At 34.3% G+C, this 20,782-nt stretch overlaps 2 protein-coding genes and 1 pseudogene across 5 annotated transcripts in view; 2 read left to right on the top strand and 1 right to left on the bottom strand.

Annotated features, from left to right (window-relative positions):
- LOC145241368 (testis-expressed protein 47-like) overlaps nt 1–15,451 on the bottom strand; it is a 381,126-nt gene extending 365,675 nt beyond the window's left edge. For both annotated transcript variants that reach the window (XM_080104242.1, XM_080104243.1), the window contains exon 1: nt 15,294–15,451. In XM_080104242.1, coding sequence (XP_079960368.1) covers nt 15,294–15,377 — 84 coding nt within the window. In that variant the 5' untranslated portion in view covers nt 15,378–15,451. The remainder of the gene's footprint in view (nt 1–15,293) is intronic.
- On the top strand, nt 3,402–3,518 carry LOC145241908 (5S ribosomal RNA; annotated as a pseudogene).
- Nucleotides 15,452–15,575: 124 nt separating the features above from the next.
- Nucleotides 15,576–20,782, top strand: part of LOC145241369 (p53 and DNA damage-regulated protein 1-like) — a 28,719-nt gene continuing 23,512 nt past the window's right edge. Inside the window, exon 1 of one of the 3 annotated variants that reach the window (XM_080104246.1) lies at nt 15,576–15,717. Coding sequence is in view for 1 of the 3 variants with exons in the window: in XM_080104244.1 (XP_079960370.1) it covers nt 16,008–16,042 (35 nt within the window). In the remaining 2 variants the exon portion in view is untranslated. Of the gene's footprint in view, nt 17,152–20,782 lie in introns of all 3 variants that reach the window. The other 2 variants (XM_080104245.1, XM_080104244.1) reach the window with 2 other exon arrangements.

Raw genomic sequence — 20,782 nt, 5'->3', positions numbered from 1 at the left:
TAAGCAAAAACAACACCACTTACTACACATGTCGCAAATAGTTATATATCCAAAAATTACGAAAATTCATCGAGTAAAAATTATTTATAGTTAAAAGTAAGGTAATTATGCAGAAAGTGGTTCGTGCTGAAATAATAACGTTATTATTTAAAAAGCCATTCTTAACATGGGGAGGGGAGGGTGTTTTGTACCTATTCTGTACTTTAACCTTACAATTGAATTTAAAAAAAAAAACATCATAAAACTTTAATTAAACGTGGAAATACGATTTTAAAAATAGCGCGGATCACTCTCTGCATTAGCACCAAAAGTAATTTTTACAGAAAATTGGAAGAAATAACATTTTCCCTAGACGTGAACACTTTAAAGAGTGCGAATACAGGAGGACATACTTATCTCTCTTTTCAACACTTTAATGGCGAACGAACGTTTTGTTTTATCCGCCGGGGGTGATACATTTTTTTTTTTTACTAAAAACAATAGCAATTGTTCTACTCTGCGAATTTTCGTAATATTTAAATATATTTCTATTTTCGATATGGTAATTAAGTATATAATGTTGCTTTGGCTTAAAAGCAACATGTTTAAAAAAAAAAAAAAAAAAAAAAAAAACGATCTTTCGACTCTATTTTAACAATTCTTTCATTTTCTTGAGTACAAATCGACAAAGGGGAATAACTCTAAGATAATCCAAGGGGCATAACTATGCATATTTTTGTTGTTGTTGTTTTATCCCAAACACTCGTTCGAAATCCATGCTATTTAAAATCTCATAAATCAGCACATTATTTTTTTTCACTCGCAACCACCATCAAATAAGTCACAGATCAAGGTTAATGTAGTCAATTATTATTCCCATATCATTATCAGCAGCGACAGTTTAACATCCGTTTTATATGTTTGCATTGTTTCGCTGGCGGCGCTGACTGGCCTGCTTCTGAGCTTCTCAGCTTCTCGTTGACTCATAGAATATGGGTGTGAGTCGGCGAGTCCGAGTCAGTGTTCACTAATTCATAATCGGGATCTATCAATTTTTAAGACCAAGGCTACAGGTGTAGGAATCTCTAGAACTCGAAAGTAGTAGAGTATCACGGGGACCATTAAAAGTCAATTTAACTTGATCTCCTATTTACAGAAGGTATTCCACAAAATCACATCAACACCCATATAAAATAAAAAGTCATAAATAACTTCAGAAAAATAAGGGCAACCGACAAAGAACTCGAGATCACTGTATTGGGATGAACTATAATTTATTTACATGTTTAGGAAACAGTAATTCAAATCATTGCAATGTTAAGGTTTTTGAAACGATTGTTCTTGTTCATTAGGCAGTCTTTGCTAATAAGTATCTTGTGGAAAAGGCATAAAGTTTGTGATTACTGATTTTCATGAACAGAGAGACAGAGACACACGTAGTTATTTTCTGGGAGGAGAAAGTCATTAAGCTATGTAAGCGTGGATGCGTGCATGTGTGTTAAAAAAAACAGTTTGTTGAAAAGAAGAAATAATTCTCATTCGGTATGGTAACTTTCCATGTTGAGAATTTAAGGTGCATGACGCACGCAAAGTTACATTGTGTGATTTAACATCCCACAAGGACGGAGTATGTAGCGAACGCTACAGACAACAATATGGTAGTCTTGAAGTCCAATGTAGCAAGTTCTTGTTGAGCCGTCCCATTAAATAATCGAATTCTACCCAATATCCACCATCAAGGATTACTACACTCCCACCTTACATTCATTAACCTTTATCCTCGTGTGGTCTTTGTGTCTTGATAAGTAATGACTCCCTTTTAAAAAAAAAAGAAAAATTATTTGGATTAATTGAACAGCTTTCTTCAAGTAAAGCTCCCCAACAGTGGTTAACGTTCCTATTTCGGATTTATGTTCATAAGACGTGATTGATGTATTGTTTCTCACTGATATAAATGATGGCACATTAAAAATATTTTTTTTTTTTAATCAGTCTTTTTTCAAGCTAAGTTCCCCGACGGATGCTATTGAAATTAAAGAAAATAAAAATTTAAAAGTTAGTCTTTATTTGAACTTTTATAATAAAAATATGTTTATGATACGCCCGCAGCAATCGACATGCCACTTTCGTTGAAGAAAGCTTGTTTTTGTTTTTTGTTTGATTTTTTGTTTTTCTTTTTTTGGTCTCCTACAATGACTTCCTTTGGAATTTTTAAAAATTTTGCACAAACATTAAACATGATATGAGTAAAAAAGTAACAGAACGGATTTTCCAGGAAAACTCCAACCCCCCCCCCCCCCCCGGGCTGCCTTTCGGGCTAAAATGGCTAAAATTGATACTTTTGTGCTTATTAAAAAAGATTGATGTTCTGAATTTTTATAAAACTTTCTGAAAAGTTGTAATTAACTGATTTCTATATAATTACTCCATTTTTGGGACTATTTTACCATATTTGTCCAAAGTTTTCTCTGTGTGTCTATTTAGCAGTTGTGCATGGTGCTAAACTCAAATTTAGATATGTTAAGGCCTTGGGGACTTTTGGGGCTAAAAGGGGAGGGTGCAAATGATGGATTTAGTCATTTCTTTTTTTTGCATGGTGCAGAACTCAAATTTATATATGTTACGACCTAAAACTGCACCATCTGTCCATTTTTTATTCAAAATCACTGGAGTCCGCATTAAATAACCTGAAAAGGGTTGATATGCCGTAAAACAAAAACAATCAACCAACCATCAAATTTACATATGTTAAGGCCTAAAACTGCACCGTTTGTTCATTTTCACCAGGATTTGATGTCCCCTGGGGACTTTTGGGACTAAATGGGGGGGGGGGGGCAAATGCTGAACTTAGTCATTTTTTTTATGCCTTGTTCACTGTGCACTCATGCATGCTTTGCTAGTTTGTTTTTTTTCAATTTAATTATTTTTTAGTGTACAATCATTTAAATCGGTGAGAATCAGACAATCGATGACGTCCTATGAACATAAATTCGGAACAGAGACGTCCAAAAGCGTTGGTGAATTTTGCTTGAAAAAAGCTAATCAGACTAATGTTCTTATCTTCAGTATTATTTGCACAACGTTTCAAGATGAGAACATTAGTCCGATTAATTCAAATGATACAAATAATCAACCGTCATCTCAAAAATTCAGAACTGTAATGTTGGCATGTGTTGGACGGCTTTTAGAAATTGACTTTAAAAACTTAATCATCTCTGACCAGGTTTTTATTTGCTCGTTTCTTGCTTTCAAAGCCATCCGTATGATTTCCTCTTATGTTTTCCGTTGCCTTCCCTTGCCGAATGACTTCGCTACCTTAACTGTTTTATATCTAAGGTGATGGTAGTAGTAGTAGTAGTAGTTATTGTAGTAGTTATTGTTGTAATAGTAGTACTAGTAGCTGTTGTTGTAGTAATATTAATATATACAACATAATTGCGTTGACACACCGGTTCTCATCAGATCACTGAAGTTAAGCAATGTTGAACCTGGTTAGTACCAGATGGGTGACCATTTGGGAATTCTAGGCGCTGTATGTACTCTCCGCTTATCTCGGCATTTGTTTCCAGTCGTCTTGTACATACACTTCACATGCCACCGGTATTTAACAATGTCAACTCAGGATAAGTATGGTTGTAGATTGTGCACCTCCTGCCACAAAAATTTCACACACCGGCACCCCTTTGTGAGTATCCATAGTCTATCAAAGACTGAACAGGCCTGTTTTTTTTTAGTAGTATTAATAATGTTACTAGCAAGGCCTGTGGAAATTCCACAGCAGCATGTTTCATATGTAATATATTGTTGCTGGGAATTCTGTGGAAGTTTAGCATAAGTGGAGACCCCACAATATTATTGTAGCCCTTTTTTTAAAACTGTAAAAATATTTATCTAAATAATCTGATCAATGTAGTGTCAGAATGTATCTGGTTATTACGGTTTATCTCCAATATTCTTATAGGAGTCTGTGACATATTTCCATTATACGGACGCCCGGCGCAAATGGAAACTCCACAATATCATTATACTATCTTTAGATAGAACAGATACTACCCTTGGATCCTGGCCAGAAGACCAAGAAGGCATATTTTAGTTTCACATACAGCCCAAAAGCGACATCTTTTTTATCAAATTATTTTTTTTTTTCACACTATATCTTCAGTGATCTGGGGATCATATTTATTATAAAAAGAGGATAGAAGGTGACAACAGAATATTTTTTTCATTCTTTTGACTCTCAAGTTTATATCTGACACAGTAAGCAAGAACCACGTCAGTCTATATAAAAACATATAAGATATTAACGGATATATACTCGAGAGTCAAAACAATGAAAAGAATATGCTGTTGTCACAGCCATAGTGATAACATACTACGAACATTAAATTAACACATCTACATGCTAATAATTTAATAATTGCAGTATGTTATCACCTTCTATCCTTTTTAATAAATAGGATCTCCCAATCAAATAATTTATAATCTTAAGGGTACTATGGTATTAATATATAGATTAATAATAATATTAATATTATTAATATTATTATTATTATTATTAGTAGTAGTAGTAGTAGTAGTAGTAGTAGTAGTAGTAGTAACAGATTTGGTACAAGCATATCTCTTTCATTTCTTGTAAAAATTTGAAAACCTTTTAAAAGAAGCGTAAGATGCTGATGCTTTCACTGAACCTTTATCTCTCATCGTCATATTGTATGAATCCAAAGATTCTATTGTTGGCATTGGTTTCTCCAATATTTTTCCAGTCAGTATTCTTCCTAGAAAGACATCGGGTACTTGGTGGAGGTCATGAGAAAGTTGCCAACACCCTAAGTTAAAGCGATGTTTTTCGTGGACTGGTTTCGAACTTGGAATACCCAGATCGCCAGTCCGTGTTGTTAACCACTTGACCAATGTCACCTCTCACCTTTATCTGTGACGTTGATGAAAAGCCGAAGAAGAGACTTATTGGAATGCATATACAGTAAAAATAAAAGTAATTCTTAATAGTCTCTGAAACAATCGTATACCAGACCATTGTTGACCTAAATTCTGAAACCAGTTGTAATAAATAATGTTTTTTTTTGTTTTTTTTTATTTATTTTTTTACACAGGAATTACCACTTATCAAGACTCGGAGGCCACTTGAGGATAGGGGTTAATAGGTATACGTTAGTCAATGTGATTGTAGCATAGTAAACATAAGTAGTGGAAATTTTGTAAATTGGATTACTTAGGGGGACGGTTCATCAAGAACTCGTTTACGTTGGACTTGAAGACAATCAAATTGTTGTCAACTGGAAAACAGCCAAACGGAAGAGAGTTCCACAGGTGTGCAGTTCTAAGAAAGAAACTATGTTCATGGAATCTACATTTAGATTTAGGCACAGATAAATAGTATGGGAAATTATTGATAGTGGTTTTGGCTAGACGAGTGTTTTTCATAAAAGTTTGGCGAGGGGGCATAGATTGAAGCTCAGACGAGCATTTGCCATGAAAATAATGATAAAGCAGAGACAGGCTCACACCGCCTCTACTGTGGGAAAGAGGTTGCAGGGAAGAGAAAAGGGCATCCCCCACTAGGCTACAAAGTCTATTTTGAACTCTGTCAAGGCAGGATAAGCTGCTTCTAGCAGCTCCGGCCTAGATGTGGCAACAGTACTCCAGCGTTGCCTGTCCCTTCATTCTAGTAGAACTCTGTTGCATCTTAGGGTCCAATTATTGGGCTGATCTTAATATCTGCTGTCAAAGGACTATACACTCAATACCTACGTCCATTGAAACTAGAAGCAGCTCTATCCATAGTCCGTATATACTTCAACCAAGTCTATTAAGACTGTCTCTTCTATCTATGTATCTATCTATCTATCTATCTATATAAATAAATGACAAAATGTCTATATTCCAAATTCCAATATATATATATATATATATATATATATATATACTAGCAGGCCGCCTGGCATTTCCCGGTCATAAAATATGCTTAAATATGATTCTGTATTTATTATTATATTATATTGAACCCAATATATAGTAACAATTTAAAACGTTAAAAAAAAAATGACTTGTGCGTCACCACCAACAATCGAAACAAAACGTTTAGCTTACAATTTACTTTTTTCCTTTGCCTGACCTATGAAGACATGTTTGCTGCAGCTGCAAGGCTAAAAATTAAAGCATGAACCAATAGCTATTACGTTACACATGCATATTTGTAATGCTGTTGTTTGACCTCCACCTGGCAAATTCTATTTCTTTAATTTTCACTCTTTTGCACCAATCTTCCCTGGCTTAAACTCAAATATAAAGTTTTGCATGGGTTTGAATACCCTATATATTAAGTTTCATAAGACCAAAAACTAACAAGGGTAGAATATAATTGAATAGGCATACTTTTCCCATAAGTATATATATATATATAAAGTAGTAGCATTCATGTGTGTATTTGTCTGTGTGTACAATTGCCAATGATCAAAGAAATATAAAGGTCATATGTGTGTACACCTCTCCTGGTCAAGAAATATTTAGCTCATGATAGGATACTTCTGTCAAAGGAGACATTATATTATATACTAATTTCTATATATAGCATACTTCAAAACACATCTACATTGATTGAGTTACGGTCATTAGCATATCACATTAAATTAAATCTATTTAAATAATTAGCTCGATTATATTACTTATTCAACATAATAGCTTCGTTTCAACTGTACTAATTAAAAAAAAAATTAATTATTTATTTTATTTTCATTTCAATTTATATTTGATTTAACTTATTTTACCTGAAATCTGAAACCGTTTAATTTTCAAACCAGAAAACCAAAGGGGAAATAACTATAATAGTTTAATTGAAAAATTGTTTTAAACGGGGCATGTTATTAAATATTTTCTATAATAGATTTGTTTTCATTTCGAAATATTCTTCTAAGCTGAATTATTATTTTTATTTTTAATTCGGAGGAAATTTTTTTTTTGCTTATTCTTAATTTTTAAGTAACTATTTTTAATTGTTAGAGAAACATAATTAAAACTAATGTCCTCATTTACTTGCATCCTCACGAGAACAGAGTTAGTCAGACACAGGGCCAATTTTCCATGTGAGTAAAATCCATCATCCCATACATTATCTGCTCCTTTTTGTTTTGTTTATAAAATTTAATCGGTGTTGCCCAGAATTTATTATAATAATTATACCATAGCAAGTGTGTTTAATTGCCTGCGAAACAGATTTTATTTATAATTTATTTAATATCTTAAATTAAAAATTGTCAATTTTTACAACAGAACCCAGCATCGTTTAACCACTAAAAAAAAGTAGGTTTTTAATTTTGATTCCAAATGATGTATTTTCAAATAAGTTTACGTCATAATACCTTTACTTTAGATATCATTTTAAAGAGCGTTTCGCTCTATCTAATCATTTAAATTAAAATCGTTTTAAAAAAATTATGTCTTCTTTTCAGAACGTTTAATACAAGATGGACAATTTCCTTATTTCAATTCAAGCTAGGCTGAAAACTGCTGAAACAGTTCACATTTGACCCAGGAATCACTACTGAACGCACAGCACAATGGTAATTTAAGAAATTTTGTTGTGACGACAAGAGTCTTGAAGATGCTGAGCGTAGTGGTTCACCATCGGGTGTTGACGGCGATCAATTAAGAGCCTCATGCACAACTGTTTGAAAATTTGCTTCTGAATTAGACGTCACGTATACGATTTCACATCACTTGAGAGAGATTGGAAAGACAAAAAAACTTGATAAGTGGGTACCTCGCAACTTGAACGACAACCTAAAGAAACACCGTTATGAAGTGTCATCTTCCCTTCTTTTACGCAACAAGAACGGCTCGTTTCTCAACCAGGTTGTGACTTGCGATGAAAAATTGATTTCTTTATGACAACCAGTGATGCTCAGCTCAGTGGTTATACACCAACGAAGCTCCACAACACTTCTTGAACCTCAAGTTGCACTAAAAAAAAGGTCATGCTGACTGTTTGGTAGTCTGCGACCAGTCTTATCTATTACAGTTTTTTTAATGCATGCGAAACCATTATGGTGGAGAAGTACTGTCAATAAATGGACCAAACGCATCAGAAACTTCAACAACAACACCCAGCATTAGTCAACAGAAAAGGCCCAATTCTCCTCAACAATGCCCAACCACACATTGCTAAATCGGCCATGCAGACATTGAACGAATTCGGCTACAAAACTCTGCCTGATCCACCATACTCTCTAGACCTCTCACCTACCGACTACCACTTTTTTAAGCATCTCAACAACTTTCTGTGTGAAAAATGCTTCAAAGATCTATGCGATATCAAAAACCTATGCGATATCAAAAACCTATGCGACATCAAAAACCTATGCGATATCAAAAACCTATGTGATATCAAAAACGCCTTCAGCAACTTCGTCGCTACCAGAATGCAAGGTTTTTACATTACTGGCATAATTACACTTGTTTTGCATTGGCAATAGTGTGTTGATCCTGATGATGCTTATTTCGATTAATAAATTTTTATTTAAGCCGAGATATGTTTATTTGGATTTAAAAGTTAAAAACCGCAAGAACTTTTTTGTCAACCTGATAAATATCCAGCTGAAAAAAGACAGTCTAGATAGGAGAAAAGAAGAATCTGAACACATACTACACTTTTATTCCAGCCAGAAGCAAGGTAAGTTTGTTTACCAGGCTCCTATGATAAAAAGATGCACAAGATCGGTTCATAGTTCGGAATTCTCCCCACCCCCTATCCCCCCAAAAAAAATATTGAAAAAAAAAAAAACGGGTATTTAAGAGTGGTGAAAAAATTGCTATCATTGGTATTCCTCAATAAGGATGTCTTAAGTAGCATTTAATCTTCCTTAAGGAAGAGGTAAAGCCTTAGAAGATAGTCTTCTGAGACCAACCAAAACAGATACTACACTTTGATCTGGACAAAAGTTTCTTGTATTTATGTGCTTGGCATGGCAGCAACGTGCGACATGAATGAAGCATGGTATGAGGATCTAGGAAGCTGAGAGACCTAAACAGGACACTTTTCAATCGACACCTGCCAATGTTTATATCATTTGTAAACAAACATACACAAATTGAGTTGTTTGTTTTATCTGTTGATTTTAAATATTAAGGAAAGATTTAAAGAAAAGTGGGGGGGGATATATTTTTATGTAGGGTGCATCTTTTCTGAAGGAGGGAGCTTTCCTTTTATTAACAAATCTTTTCAATAAACGAACGCAGAGACGATGTCTATCGATTAATTTCTCGTTCATTCTGTACGATCATCCAATTTCCTTTTTTTTTTTTTTCTTTTAGGCATTTGAAAATAAATTAAATTAAATATTTATTTGGTAAATATCACCTTACGCTACAACAGAACACCAACCACTCTAATTTTGTTTTCTAGGGGTATTCAAGGTCGCTGACATCGAATCTGATAATCAAACCAATTTGCATAGTATGAACTTGTGGAACCTGGGACTACTTTGGCCCATTTCACCACCTTTGTTTATGCTACGTGCAATCGGTTTTTTACTGAAATGTACGTTCGCACGCGGCTGCGCATAGTCACTTGGAATTTCACAAGGTGTATGAATACATGGTGGACATTTTAAATGACAAGAAATATTTTTCATAAAATAAAGTTTTCACCTCATTTGATAGTAATTAGAACAGATACTTTTTCATGAAATCAAGAAAAAAAATAGTTTCCACCTCATTTAATAGTTGTGCAGTTAAACACACTTAAAAAAATGCATTCATTTCTTGTTTTAAAAAAATAAATAAATAAAAACCCAATCACACACGCAAAACAAAATTAATAAATTTCAGAGGCACAAAGATTTTTAAAAATACGTCCACGCAAATTCTGCAGGGAAGAAAACTTATAAAATGTGTTTTGTTCGGCAGACGTAGTTGAAAGCATACCACGTGACAAAACCGTGCACTTTTTAACCAATCAACATTCAAAGAAAAACTTAATTTTAAAACCTTTTTTCCCAACTTGCCTGGGAGCCTATTGAAAAATATATAAACGATGAGTGAACTCTTCTCATCCTCACTCACTCTTTTCTCTTTTTACTTCCTCTCGTCAAGGCCTTTTTGCTACTTCCTTGCTAGCATGACGAAACCCACCTATTTGCACGTATGCATGCACACACAGAGAGAATAATGTAGACTTTCAGCTGCACACAGAAACATGTACTTTTTACCCTTCTTTTCTCTTTCATTGCTACTTGTTCTCACCAGCATGACAAAACACACCTATTTACACACACGCACGCACACATGCACATGCACACACACAGAATAATGCAAATATCCAGCTGTGCGCAAAGACATTTACTTTTCTCTTTTTTTCTTATATCATTCAGAAAAAGTAAGCCTGTTTTCTCAATAAGAAAACAAAGGACATTCTCTGTTTTTTCCTTTCAACCCAACGAAGTCTAAATAACTTTCACATTTACAAGAACTTTCTACCAAGACACACTTTTTGGACACTGAAAAATGATTCATTTTTACTTGTTACTTTTGTGTAAATAAACAAAGTTTATTTCATGTTTGATTTTTTATTTATTTATTGGTTGTGGAAAAAGGATCTAATCAAACCTGAGTACCACTACATAGTAAAAATAATGCCGTCAGTAACTTTTCACAAACGGTTTACAAAAACATATTTTTATGTTTTTCGTTTTTGTGCAGTTTAACAGGTGCTTCTGCAGTTTAATTAACCTTTTTTCCGTAAATAACGTGCCCATATTTACCAAGTAGAATACCGTTTAACATTTCACAGAAATTCTGTGTTTACATTGGGGGTAGGGTGTTCTCTACATAAACACATGCACACATAATTTTATTCACATTTTGTAGACGTTTTCATGAAGACTAATTCATAGATAACCAAATCAGATTTTTAACTAATAAATGTCTTTTTTATTATTTTGTTTTTTGAGGTAGTTGCCTGTCTCGCCGCACTGATGAGCTGTGAAACAGCGAAACAGTACTTTATGTGGATGACTATAATGCTCCTCATCTTGAGTTGAGCATATTGAGAAGTGATACACGAATTATCATTAGCGTATAAAGCGATGCTCTTTGTGTAAACAAATCGAGCTTAGGTATTTCGGACAATGTCAAAACATCGTTAATTCACGACTCGCACAGCAGCCGCCGATTAACATAATGGTTAGGAGCCCTGACTAGCGTACTGGCGGTCAGGTTTCAATCCTGGCTTGAGGTAGTTGCCTGTCTAGCAGCACTGATGAGCTGTGAAACAGAGAAACAGTACTGTATGTGGATGATTATATATATATATATATATATATATATATATATATATATATATAGCTTAGTGAGTTAAAAGAAGAGAGTGAGTTCAATTCTATAAGAGGAGACTTATCGGGATAATATAAAGCTCAACAAGTTTCATTAGAGCTTATATAGGAGAACAACAGGAATAAAAATGAAGTCACAAAAACTATATATTAGCATCTTCTCTACTCTTCTGATGAGAAGCAGTAGGCATCGAAATGCCTTCGCATAAAGAGTCTCCTCTATCCCTCAACTAAATGTTTGTATACCTTTATTGAATAAATGAACCAATCTATATTTACTAATATATAGTTTTTGTGGCTTCATTTTTATTCATATTGTTCTCATATATATATATATATATATATATATATATATATATATATATATATATATATCTTATCTTATCTTGTGCTTCCTTTTTTAAAATTAAATATGTTTTTAACTCTTTTTCAAGATGTCTTTTAACATGTTTTATTAATCATTTGTTCATATTATAAGCTCTATTTCCTTTTCGGTTTTATTGAGCTTTTACATCTGGAGTTTATTTTACTTGTAAATATTAACTCTTTAATATTCATAATATATTTAAAGTTTACCATTGTGATTACCTTGGTAAACTTTTTGTAATTTTTATATATATATATATATATATATATATATATATATATATATATATATATATATATATATATATATATATATGAGGGTATCTGTGCATGGCCCTCCGGCGTGAGGACACGCCCTGGCTTACACCAATCCAGACCCCAGCTATGTGGTCAAATAGCAAAATGTCATCTCGGCAGCAGGAGTTGGCAGTCATGGTATGAGCGCAGCTGATATATTTTTCAACCACCGGTCTCCCATGGCGGATCACTGAGCGGATGAATCAAGAACGATCAACGGTCAGGGATCAACACCCAGTTAGCGGGTACTGCGGGGCAACCTACCACTGCTCCAGCTGTCGCACTCCTGTGCTCCGCTGGGGTCCGCAATGTTGGGTCCAGAGGTGGATGTTCTGTTCTGGGCATGCACTCATCCACTACTTCCCTGCCCCGGCGCTTGACGTTTCAGGCAACTACTATGGATATGTCATGCCGGCAACCGAGCAAAGTGGCAAGCTGCTATAAGATCTGGTGCCAAAAGATCCTGCCAGCAATACACAGACTTCCTGAACTGTAGAAGACTGAAGCGCCTTGCCAATCGTCGTCCTCGACGTTAAGGGCCTATGTGTGTATGTGTGTGCAGCCAAGCATCAAACTAGCACTGCTTAAGCATCGGTTAAAAACCCATCATTGTGAGCAGAACTGTTAGTATTCCCAGATAGGAGTGCCTTAGGCATCAGGCAATAAACCAACCTACTTCCTGGAGAAGATAATGTTTGGATAGAGATGGCATCCAAAAGCTGAACGACACCATATTACATTTTAACAAAGAAAGGTGTGATGAAAGCAAAACAGTTTCTTAGTTGTCAGAATGTGCTAAAGCTTCTGCCAAATACTTTGTGTCGAGTAATATTTGTTTATCTCGAAGTGCACAACTACTTCAAATTTATATTACTTGTTTTGATTGGACTATTGTTCTCATCCTTTTCGTGCAATGTTTTGGTTAGATTAGACTTCTGACTGTCCTCAGGCATGTTGGTTGTTTTTTGGAAAAGAAAAGAGAAAAGTTACTGGCTCTGTAGATATTTTCGTATTCCTTTGAGTTAATCTCTATTGCATGGTTGTAATTTCCTATTTTTAGAAAAATTGATTGACAAAGGGGAGGCAACTCTAATAAAGATCGACAGGGGATTATCTCCCTTCCTTCGCCGAAATTTTATGGGTTTACAATGTTTGTTCTTTCTATAATTAGAGGCTCCCAAATGCTAGTAATCTCTAAGCTTGGTCTTTTTGATAAATTTAAACCAACTATTGGATATTAAATAAAGGATTCAGTTTTTAATTCTTTACAGTTTCGCAAGTTTGTCAAAAAAAAAAAAAATTCTGAGTTTTGCAAGACACATCTGAAAGAGGTAAGGACAGTGTAGCCCGAATAAGCTAAATAGCATCTATATATAAATATCAAGTGTCACGTTTTCCAGATTATAAGTTATTCGGTCGAGAGATCTTATTTATAAAAATAGAGGATAGAAGATGATAGTATATGACGAACATTAAATTACAATATAGATACGCTATTTTAATGTTCGTGACATGTTATCACCTTCTATACTTTTTAATAAATAGAATCTCCCGATCACTGAAGACACAATGTAAAAAAAATAAATTAAATTTTAAAAATGATGTTGGTTTTGGGCTGTATCTGAAATTAAAATATATCTCCTTGGTCTACTGGTTAGGATCCAAGGATAGTATCTGTTTTGTCTAAAAATAGTATGATGATATTATGGGGTTTCCATTCACGCTGGGCCGTCCAGACAATAGAAATATGTCACAGACTCGTGTAAACCATAATAACCAGATATATTCTGACACTACATTAACCAGATTACTTAGATAAATACTTTTACAGTTTTAACAGAAGAGCTACAATAATATTGTTGAAAGTCCACAGAATGCTCAGCAGCAATATATTACATATGAAAGATGCCACTGTGAGATTTCCACAGGTTCTGTGAGTCAATAAAAATGGTGATTCTTGTCCAGAATTTCCTCTTATGTTAAAAAACAAAAATAAAGAAAAATCTGTACGGTGAATGTACCCATGACAAAACAAAAATATCATATTCCAAAAATCACATGACTTCATAAAGTAGTTTTACTTTTAAATAAGGGAATCAAATTTTGTGAATAACTGAGGAGTTCCTGCCTTGTGTCACTATTTTGAAGATATCTCGAGAAGCAAAGAGAGAAAACTCAACAATGAGTCAAATTTGTGGGATTGTTGTTGTAAAGCCAACGAATTCCCACTCATCGCTTAAAAATGATTTATTTTTATTAAAAAAATGAAACTATTTGACCAATTTTTGGTGATACTTTCATTTCGTCATATGTACGTACAATGTAAAGATTATTTTTCTTTATTTTTTTTTATAAATTTTTATATTCTTTCCATCTCAACGCTCGCCTTTAAAATTACGATATGGTACTTGTGCAGTTTAATCAAGACATTAAAAAAAATTAAAATATCGAAAGCAGGTTATATTGTACATATCTGTTTTGGACTGAACATCTCCGAAAAAAAAAATTAACTTAATTTGATCGACTATTTTTTTTTTACAGCGGAAAAACATGTTTTTATGACAGCACATTGAAGGTAGACATCTTTGAATTTTTTTAACATGCCACAGGGAGATAACTCAGTTTAAAGCGCAGACACTCCCTCCCCATCTTTAATACTAGCTTTTCTTCCTGAAAATCGAACCTTTTGCTCGATATCATAGCAAATTTGTTTTTTCGCTGTAAAAAAGAAAAACTGCTTGATGAAATTTAGTGAATTTTTTTTTTTTCGGAGAACTTCATTCCATAACGGATACGTACAATATCACCTTTTTTTCGATATTTTCATTTTTTTAATGTCTTGATTAAACTGTACAAGTACTGACGACGTTTATAGGTTTTTGGGTAGGCGAAAAATAAATCGGACCCCCCCCCCATCTAAAAATAAACCAAACTTTCCTTACACGGACGGTACTCTCCAATGGTGAATTCCTTTTCTCGCGGTTTCACTTACACGCATGCGCGTCAAAAATTTATGTGGATGTGCGCTTACGTGTACAAACATGGCCACGAGTGAAAACATAAGAGATTATATTGCATAATAAAGGTCTTAATATCCGGAAAACTACTTATTTGCCACAAATTTAAAAGTGATATTTGTTTTCGGCATACACGAAAATCTTAAAAAGTCGTCATTTTAAAGATGAGATGAAAAGAAAGTAAAAATTCACCATTATTTATTTATTTATTTTCATAATTCTGGACAAGAACCTAAAACGGTTTTTCATTTAACAAAAAAAAAAAAATCTATCCCTTAAAATATCTTACCTTCTCTCCTAATTTTGATGTTTCTATATCATACATCGATCGTATTTCTTCATTTTCTAAATCTGTACCCGGAGACGACATCATGTTTGTTAGTTCGTGTTTCGTTCGTTTTTACTTTTTTTTTTTTTTTTTTTTTTTTTTTTTTTTTTTTTTTTTACACCACAATTTATTATTGTTTCTATAGTAACCATAGTTACAGATTTTATTTAAGAAAATGTGAACACAGGAATGTATCAATAATATTAACGATTTACCATCTATTAATTCAATAATTAATATTTTAATATTTTTTTTAATTACAATAATTAATTTTTACTAATATATACATAAAATATAAATTAAATTGATGGAAGAAGTCCGTGATTACAAATTGAACGAAACTTCCGTCAAGGGAGATAATCCATTGTCATTATTGGAATAAAAAGTAAGTAAAAATCTAACGATGCAATTTTGTTTTCGTTATCATTCACGTACTATTTTGTGATTATACCATTTTTTATGTGCCTTCATTCTCTTAATTAGACGATGAAAATATGCAGAAAGCAAATTTTTATACTTTAGTACCATTCGTAAGGTCATCCGAAGAAAAAGCCGATAGCTCTTTTTCTTATTCGAAAAAAGTTAAGCCTAAAAAATGTACGCAAATCGTCGATCCTAATGTAAAGACATTTTACGAAAATCTGGTGAATTCGGAAGGGACAGTGACAGCCTGGAATGACAGCGACATTATTCAAAGAGGAAGAAATACGGTAACAGCAGAGTCGATCGCTAACAATAGTAATAATAATAATAATGACGCATGTATAAAAAGCAAGTTAGATCGTAATTCCCCGACCGCCACAAAAAATGACGTTTCCTGGTCAACTTCAACCACACCGGACAAAAACTCCTCAACAACGGACCCAAATGTTATACAAGGGCCTTCGAATTGTAAACCAGTTTTTTGTCGAAATACTGATGACGTCGTCAAAGATTTTTCACGTAATCGTGTCCGGAATTTGATCCTTAAATGTGCCCAAGACGGCGACCTTTCTGGCTTAAAACAGCACCTACAACCTGGGTCTATTGCTCTTATAAACTGTACCGATTCTTTTGGTTGGACCCCGCTTATGTGTGCCTCATTCGCTGGCCATACTGATGTGGTTAAGTTTCTTTTGTCTCTGGACGGGGTTGACCATCGATATCGGAATCGCAAAGGCCAGTCTGCGTTGGGTCTGTCCACGAAGGCCGGGCACTGGCCTATCAAGAAACTACTCGAGCACCATTATGTTCGTCATGCGCCCTCCTCGTATCCTAAGAAGGACAACGGCCCAGAAAAGGCTATTTTAGAAAATAATCAAGAAGTCCAAACTCCACCACTTTCAACTACTGAGTATTTTTGTGATGTTTGTCGAACGACAGTGAAAAATACAACGAAAGCTGCGCACGAATCTTCGACGGTTCATCTCCTAAGCGCCCACCCACATCCGATGCCGGAATCGTATTTTCTCTCCCAACAAAATCGGGGCTTTCAAATAATGGTAAGGAAAGGTTGGGATGAGAGTAAAGGGCTCGGACCCAAGGGAGAAGGCCGAAGGGTCCCGGTGAAAACCATTCTGAAACGCGATAGGAAAGGTATTGGCGTGAAGTCGTCCCGGGTTGCCAGGGTAACCCATTTTGACGCCGGGGACATGAAATCTGTCATGTGTAAACGCTCTTCCACACTTGAGAATATTAAACTAAATAAGAAAAAACTGGACACAATTAAAAAACGAGAACAGATGAAAGAACGACACCTGAGGAGATGTCTCGACTTTTGAGTAGAATTTCTCCTAAAAAAAAAAGTTCTTAAAATATACACATTTTAAAAAGAAAAAAGGTGAATTTTCAGTTCAAAATGTACCAGTTATACTAAAAATAGTGACGCTTTTTTAGTTATTTCCTATTTCAGTCACCTAAATTATTTAGAATGAAATTAGTTGCGCATTACTTCTAAACAACCTTTTTTTTTCACTTAAACCATGATTTAGTTTAAAAAGAAAAGAATAAAACAAAATGGTATTTTTTACAGTAGCCAACAAAACAAAAAAAAAAGGAGATGAACAAATGTTATCAAAGGCAAGTTAAGCTACTCTTCTACCTATCTGATTTTTTTATTTTTAATTACATTTTCACCCCAAACAAGACACATTACCACTTTGATGTAGGGGGTTACTATCTGGGACATAAGCATCAGGGGTACTATGTAGGGAGTTGGGCAGCAAGATATCAGTTCACGTTACACTTGAACTTCTGCATGTCAGTAATAGTATGGGAAGCAGGGACCCGGAAGAGAATTCCAAAGTCTAGCGGTTCTGGGGAAGAAACTACTTGAGTAGAAGGTTCTCTTACATCTAGGATCTCTACTGTGAAGGGGTGGGATTTAGCTGCTTGTCGGGTTTGTTGAGGATATTTACATCGAGGGAGTACAAGTGCTTGCAGTTCATCAGAGCATTCATCGTTAAAATACTTGTAGAACAGTCAGAGGATGCAACATTTCGTCGATGGGACAGAGGTTGAAGCTTAAATGACAGTTCAGGACCTATCAGGCTGGCGACTTTCTTTTGAACCTTGTCTAGGAGCGAGAGACTAGTGGCAGATGCACCAGTTCAAATATGACAACAATACTCCATATATGGGCGAACGGTGGCCTTATAGAGGTACAGAATAGTTTCGGGCGTTAGTAGATTTCTAGCACGGTAGAGAGAGCCTACCTTCTTTGCAGCGGTCCTGTTGGCAATGCTCTCAATGTAATTGTTCCAACTCATGTTTTCTGTGAACGTTAGGCCAAGGAGTTTAAAAGAATATAATAAGCTTCTTTTTGTTTTCAACTTTGTTAAAATGTTTTATATAAAATATATATATAGCCAAATGGTGAGAGCTGCCGACTGTCAATGCGACGGTTGTAGGTTCAATCCACGGCTGGGGAAAGGTGTTTGTCTAGCCGCACTGATGAGTTGTGAAACAACGAAACAGTACTGTATGTGGATGACAATTAAAGTTCCCCTCATTGGGTTGAGCACTTTGTAAATATATTTTCAGCCGACATGTATTTAAAAAGCGATTAAGCGAAGCTCACTATTAATTTGTTTGTAAACAAGCTGATGGTTCGAGCACTGTGCGACAGGAGGGTGAGGATTTAATACACACTCTAGGAGAATTATTTACGGCACTGATTCGTAGCCGAATGGTGAGAGCTGCCGACTGTCAATGCAACGGTTATAGGTTCAATCCACAGCTGGGGAAAGGTGTTTGTCTAGCCGCACTGATGAGTTGTGAAACAACGAAACAGTACTGTATGTGGATGACAATATATATATGTATATATATTATATTAATAACCTTCATATATTAAAATATATTAATTGACTTTATTAAAACGTTTTTGACTTGAAAACAAAAGTAGCGTCAAATTCAAGTTTGGAAAAAAATGTGAGTTCATTACAGCTATGTCGAGATTCAATAATCACTTAAAAGTTGAAAATTAAACAAACTCATTGAAACGCATCCAGTAAATGTCACCAATCGTATGAAAAAGTAATTTTCTACCAGTATTTGTTTAATTTTCAATTTTTGAGTGACTCAACATGGCTCTAATTAAATCATTTTGTTTTAATTTTACACTACTTCTGATTTCAAGTTAAAAAAAAAAAAAAGAAAAAAAAAACACTTTAAACTAAGTTAAAACACACACAAAAAAAAAATTATCCAGGTAGATTTAAGAGTAACTTATCTTGCCTTTGGTAACATTTATTTGTTGTTTATTTTTTCATCCCTTTTTTTGGTTTTGTTGACTATTGTAAAAAATGCCCTGAAGTAAGTTATCACTCGTTTCATCCTACATATGAAACTCCCAACTGAAAAAAATAGTCACCATAAACGAGTCTAAGGACGATAACTTTAGTTATGATAACATAACAAATTTATAGTTAAAGGAGAGTTATCGTTCTTTAATAGCTAGTATCTTTCTCAACTTGTTTTAAGATTCTTCTGACCTAGTTTTTATTTTGGCGTTTCATGTGTACAATGAAACGTGTGATAATTTTATTCATTAAAACATGGCTTTAGGTCAAGCTGTTTTATAAGTAATTTTGAAAACTATTTCGCTATAAATAATTAAGGTGACTGAAGTAGTATTGATTTCAAATGTTCGTGGTTCTTGACATAAGACATTGCTATATAAGATTTTATTTTTCTGTCCCTAGCTACTTCACGCCCCACGGGGGCAAATTTAGACACAAGGTCAGTTTTTAATGTTGGCGATATTCAGCTCTCCCTTAAAGGGGCACTCTGGATTTGGGTGAAAAAAAAATTTCTCAGTCTACAAGGATTTCTCCTTCACTGACTGAAGATAGAAAAGATTAAATGTAGTATTAAGAGAGGTGGGCAAAAGTGCTGGGGTCAGGGTTAGATTCTAAACTTGGTTTCACTTTGTGTAGCAGAGCATACAGCAATCAGAATGACTGTACTACGACTTTTTACTCTCTTGATTATTATATTGTACCCAATATATAGTAGTGTTTTCAAAAGAAAAAACAATATGACTGGTGCCATCAGCTTGAACTGAAACCAAAACATTTACCACTCCATCCTTAGTCGTTACCGTTTGAACTATCATCAGACAGATAAGAAATAGTTAAAAATAAAGTGACTTTCACGTATAAATATATATTTGAGCATACATTAAGTCGACTTATGCTTGCCAAATACTTTTTGCAATCTTGACTTCTTAGCAGCTATTTTTACCAGGTAAAAAAGAAAACTAAAAAGAACGGTCCACAAAATGCAATCATTTGACCCACCTCTTGCCGCTTTGTGTCTCTGAGGAGATGCACTTTGAAAAAAAAATGGAGACAGTGTTTTATAAATTAGATTTTTTTTTTATTTTAAGCTAGTAAATATGTGTGCCCTCTAGCCACAAATATTTATTTGTTTTTATTTTATTATTATTTATTTAGAAATGGCTACTGTTTGTTAAAAAAAAAAACTGGATTATTAATTAAGCATAAAATGTTCATATATAAAAAGATCTTTCATCTGTCATGCTTAAGATTCAATAGATCTATCTTAAGAATATTGAGTCCTATTGCATTGTTCGGACTATGGTTCTCATTTTGCGTGCTATTTACATGACGTTTAAGACGATATAACCGCCGATCTTCTTTAGGTTTATCTTCTTTTACAAGGAAGTCGCCACTTATCAAGGCCCAAAGGCCACTGGAGGATAAGGGTTAATGATCATATGGTAGTCACTAGTAGAACAGTGTAGTAATCGTTAGTGGTAGAAATTGAGTATAATTTAATTATTTTAGGGGATGGTTCAGCAAGAACTTGTTTACGTTGGTCTTGAAGACGACCATATTGTAATCAACTGGAAAGCAGACCAGCAGAACAGAGTTCCATGAGTGGCCAGTTCTAGGAAAGAAACTTTATTCATGGAATTTTGATTAATGCACAGATAGAGTCCGAGG

The sequence above is a fragment of the Euprymna scolopes genome, chromosome 20, assembly GCF_053919585.1.
Source record: "Euprymna scolopes isolate OS-2025 chromosome 20, ASM5391958v1, whole genome shotgun sequence".
Taxonomy (NCBI): Eukaryota; Metazoa; Mollusca; class Cephalopoda; order Sepiida; family Sepiolidae; genus Euprymna; species Euprymna scolopes.
This window is presented reverse-complemented; position numbering and strand designations above follow the sequence as displayed.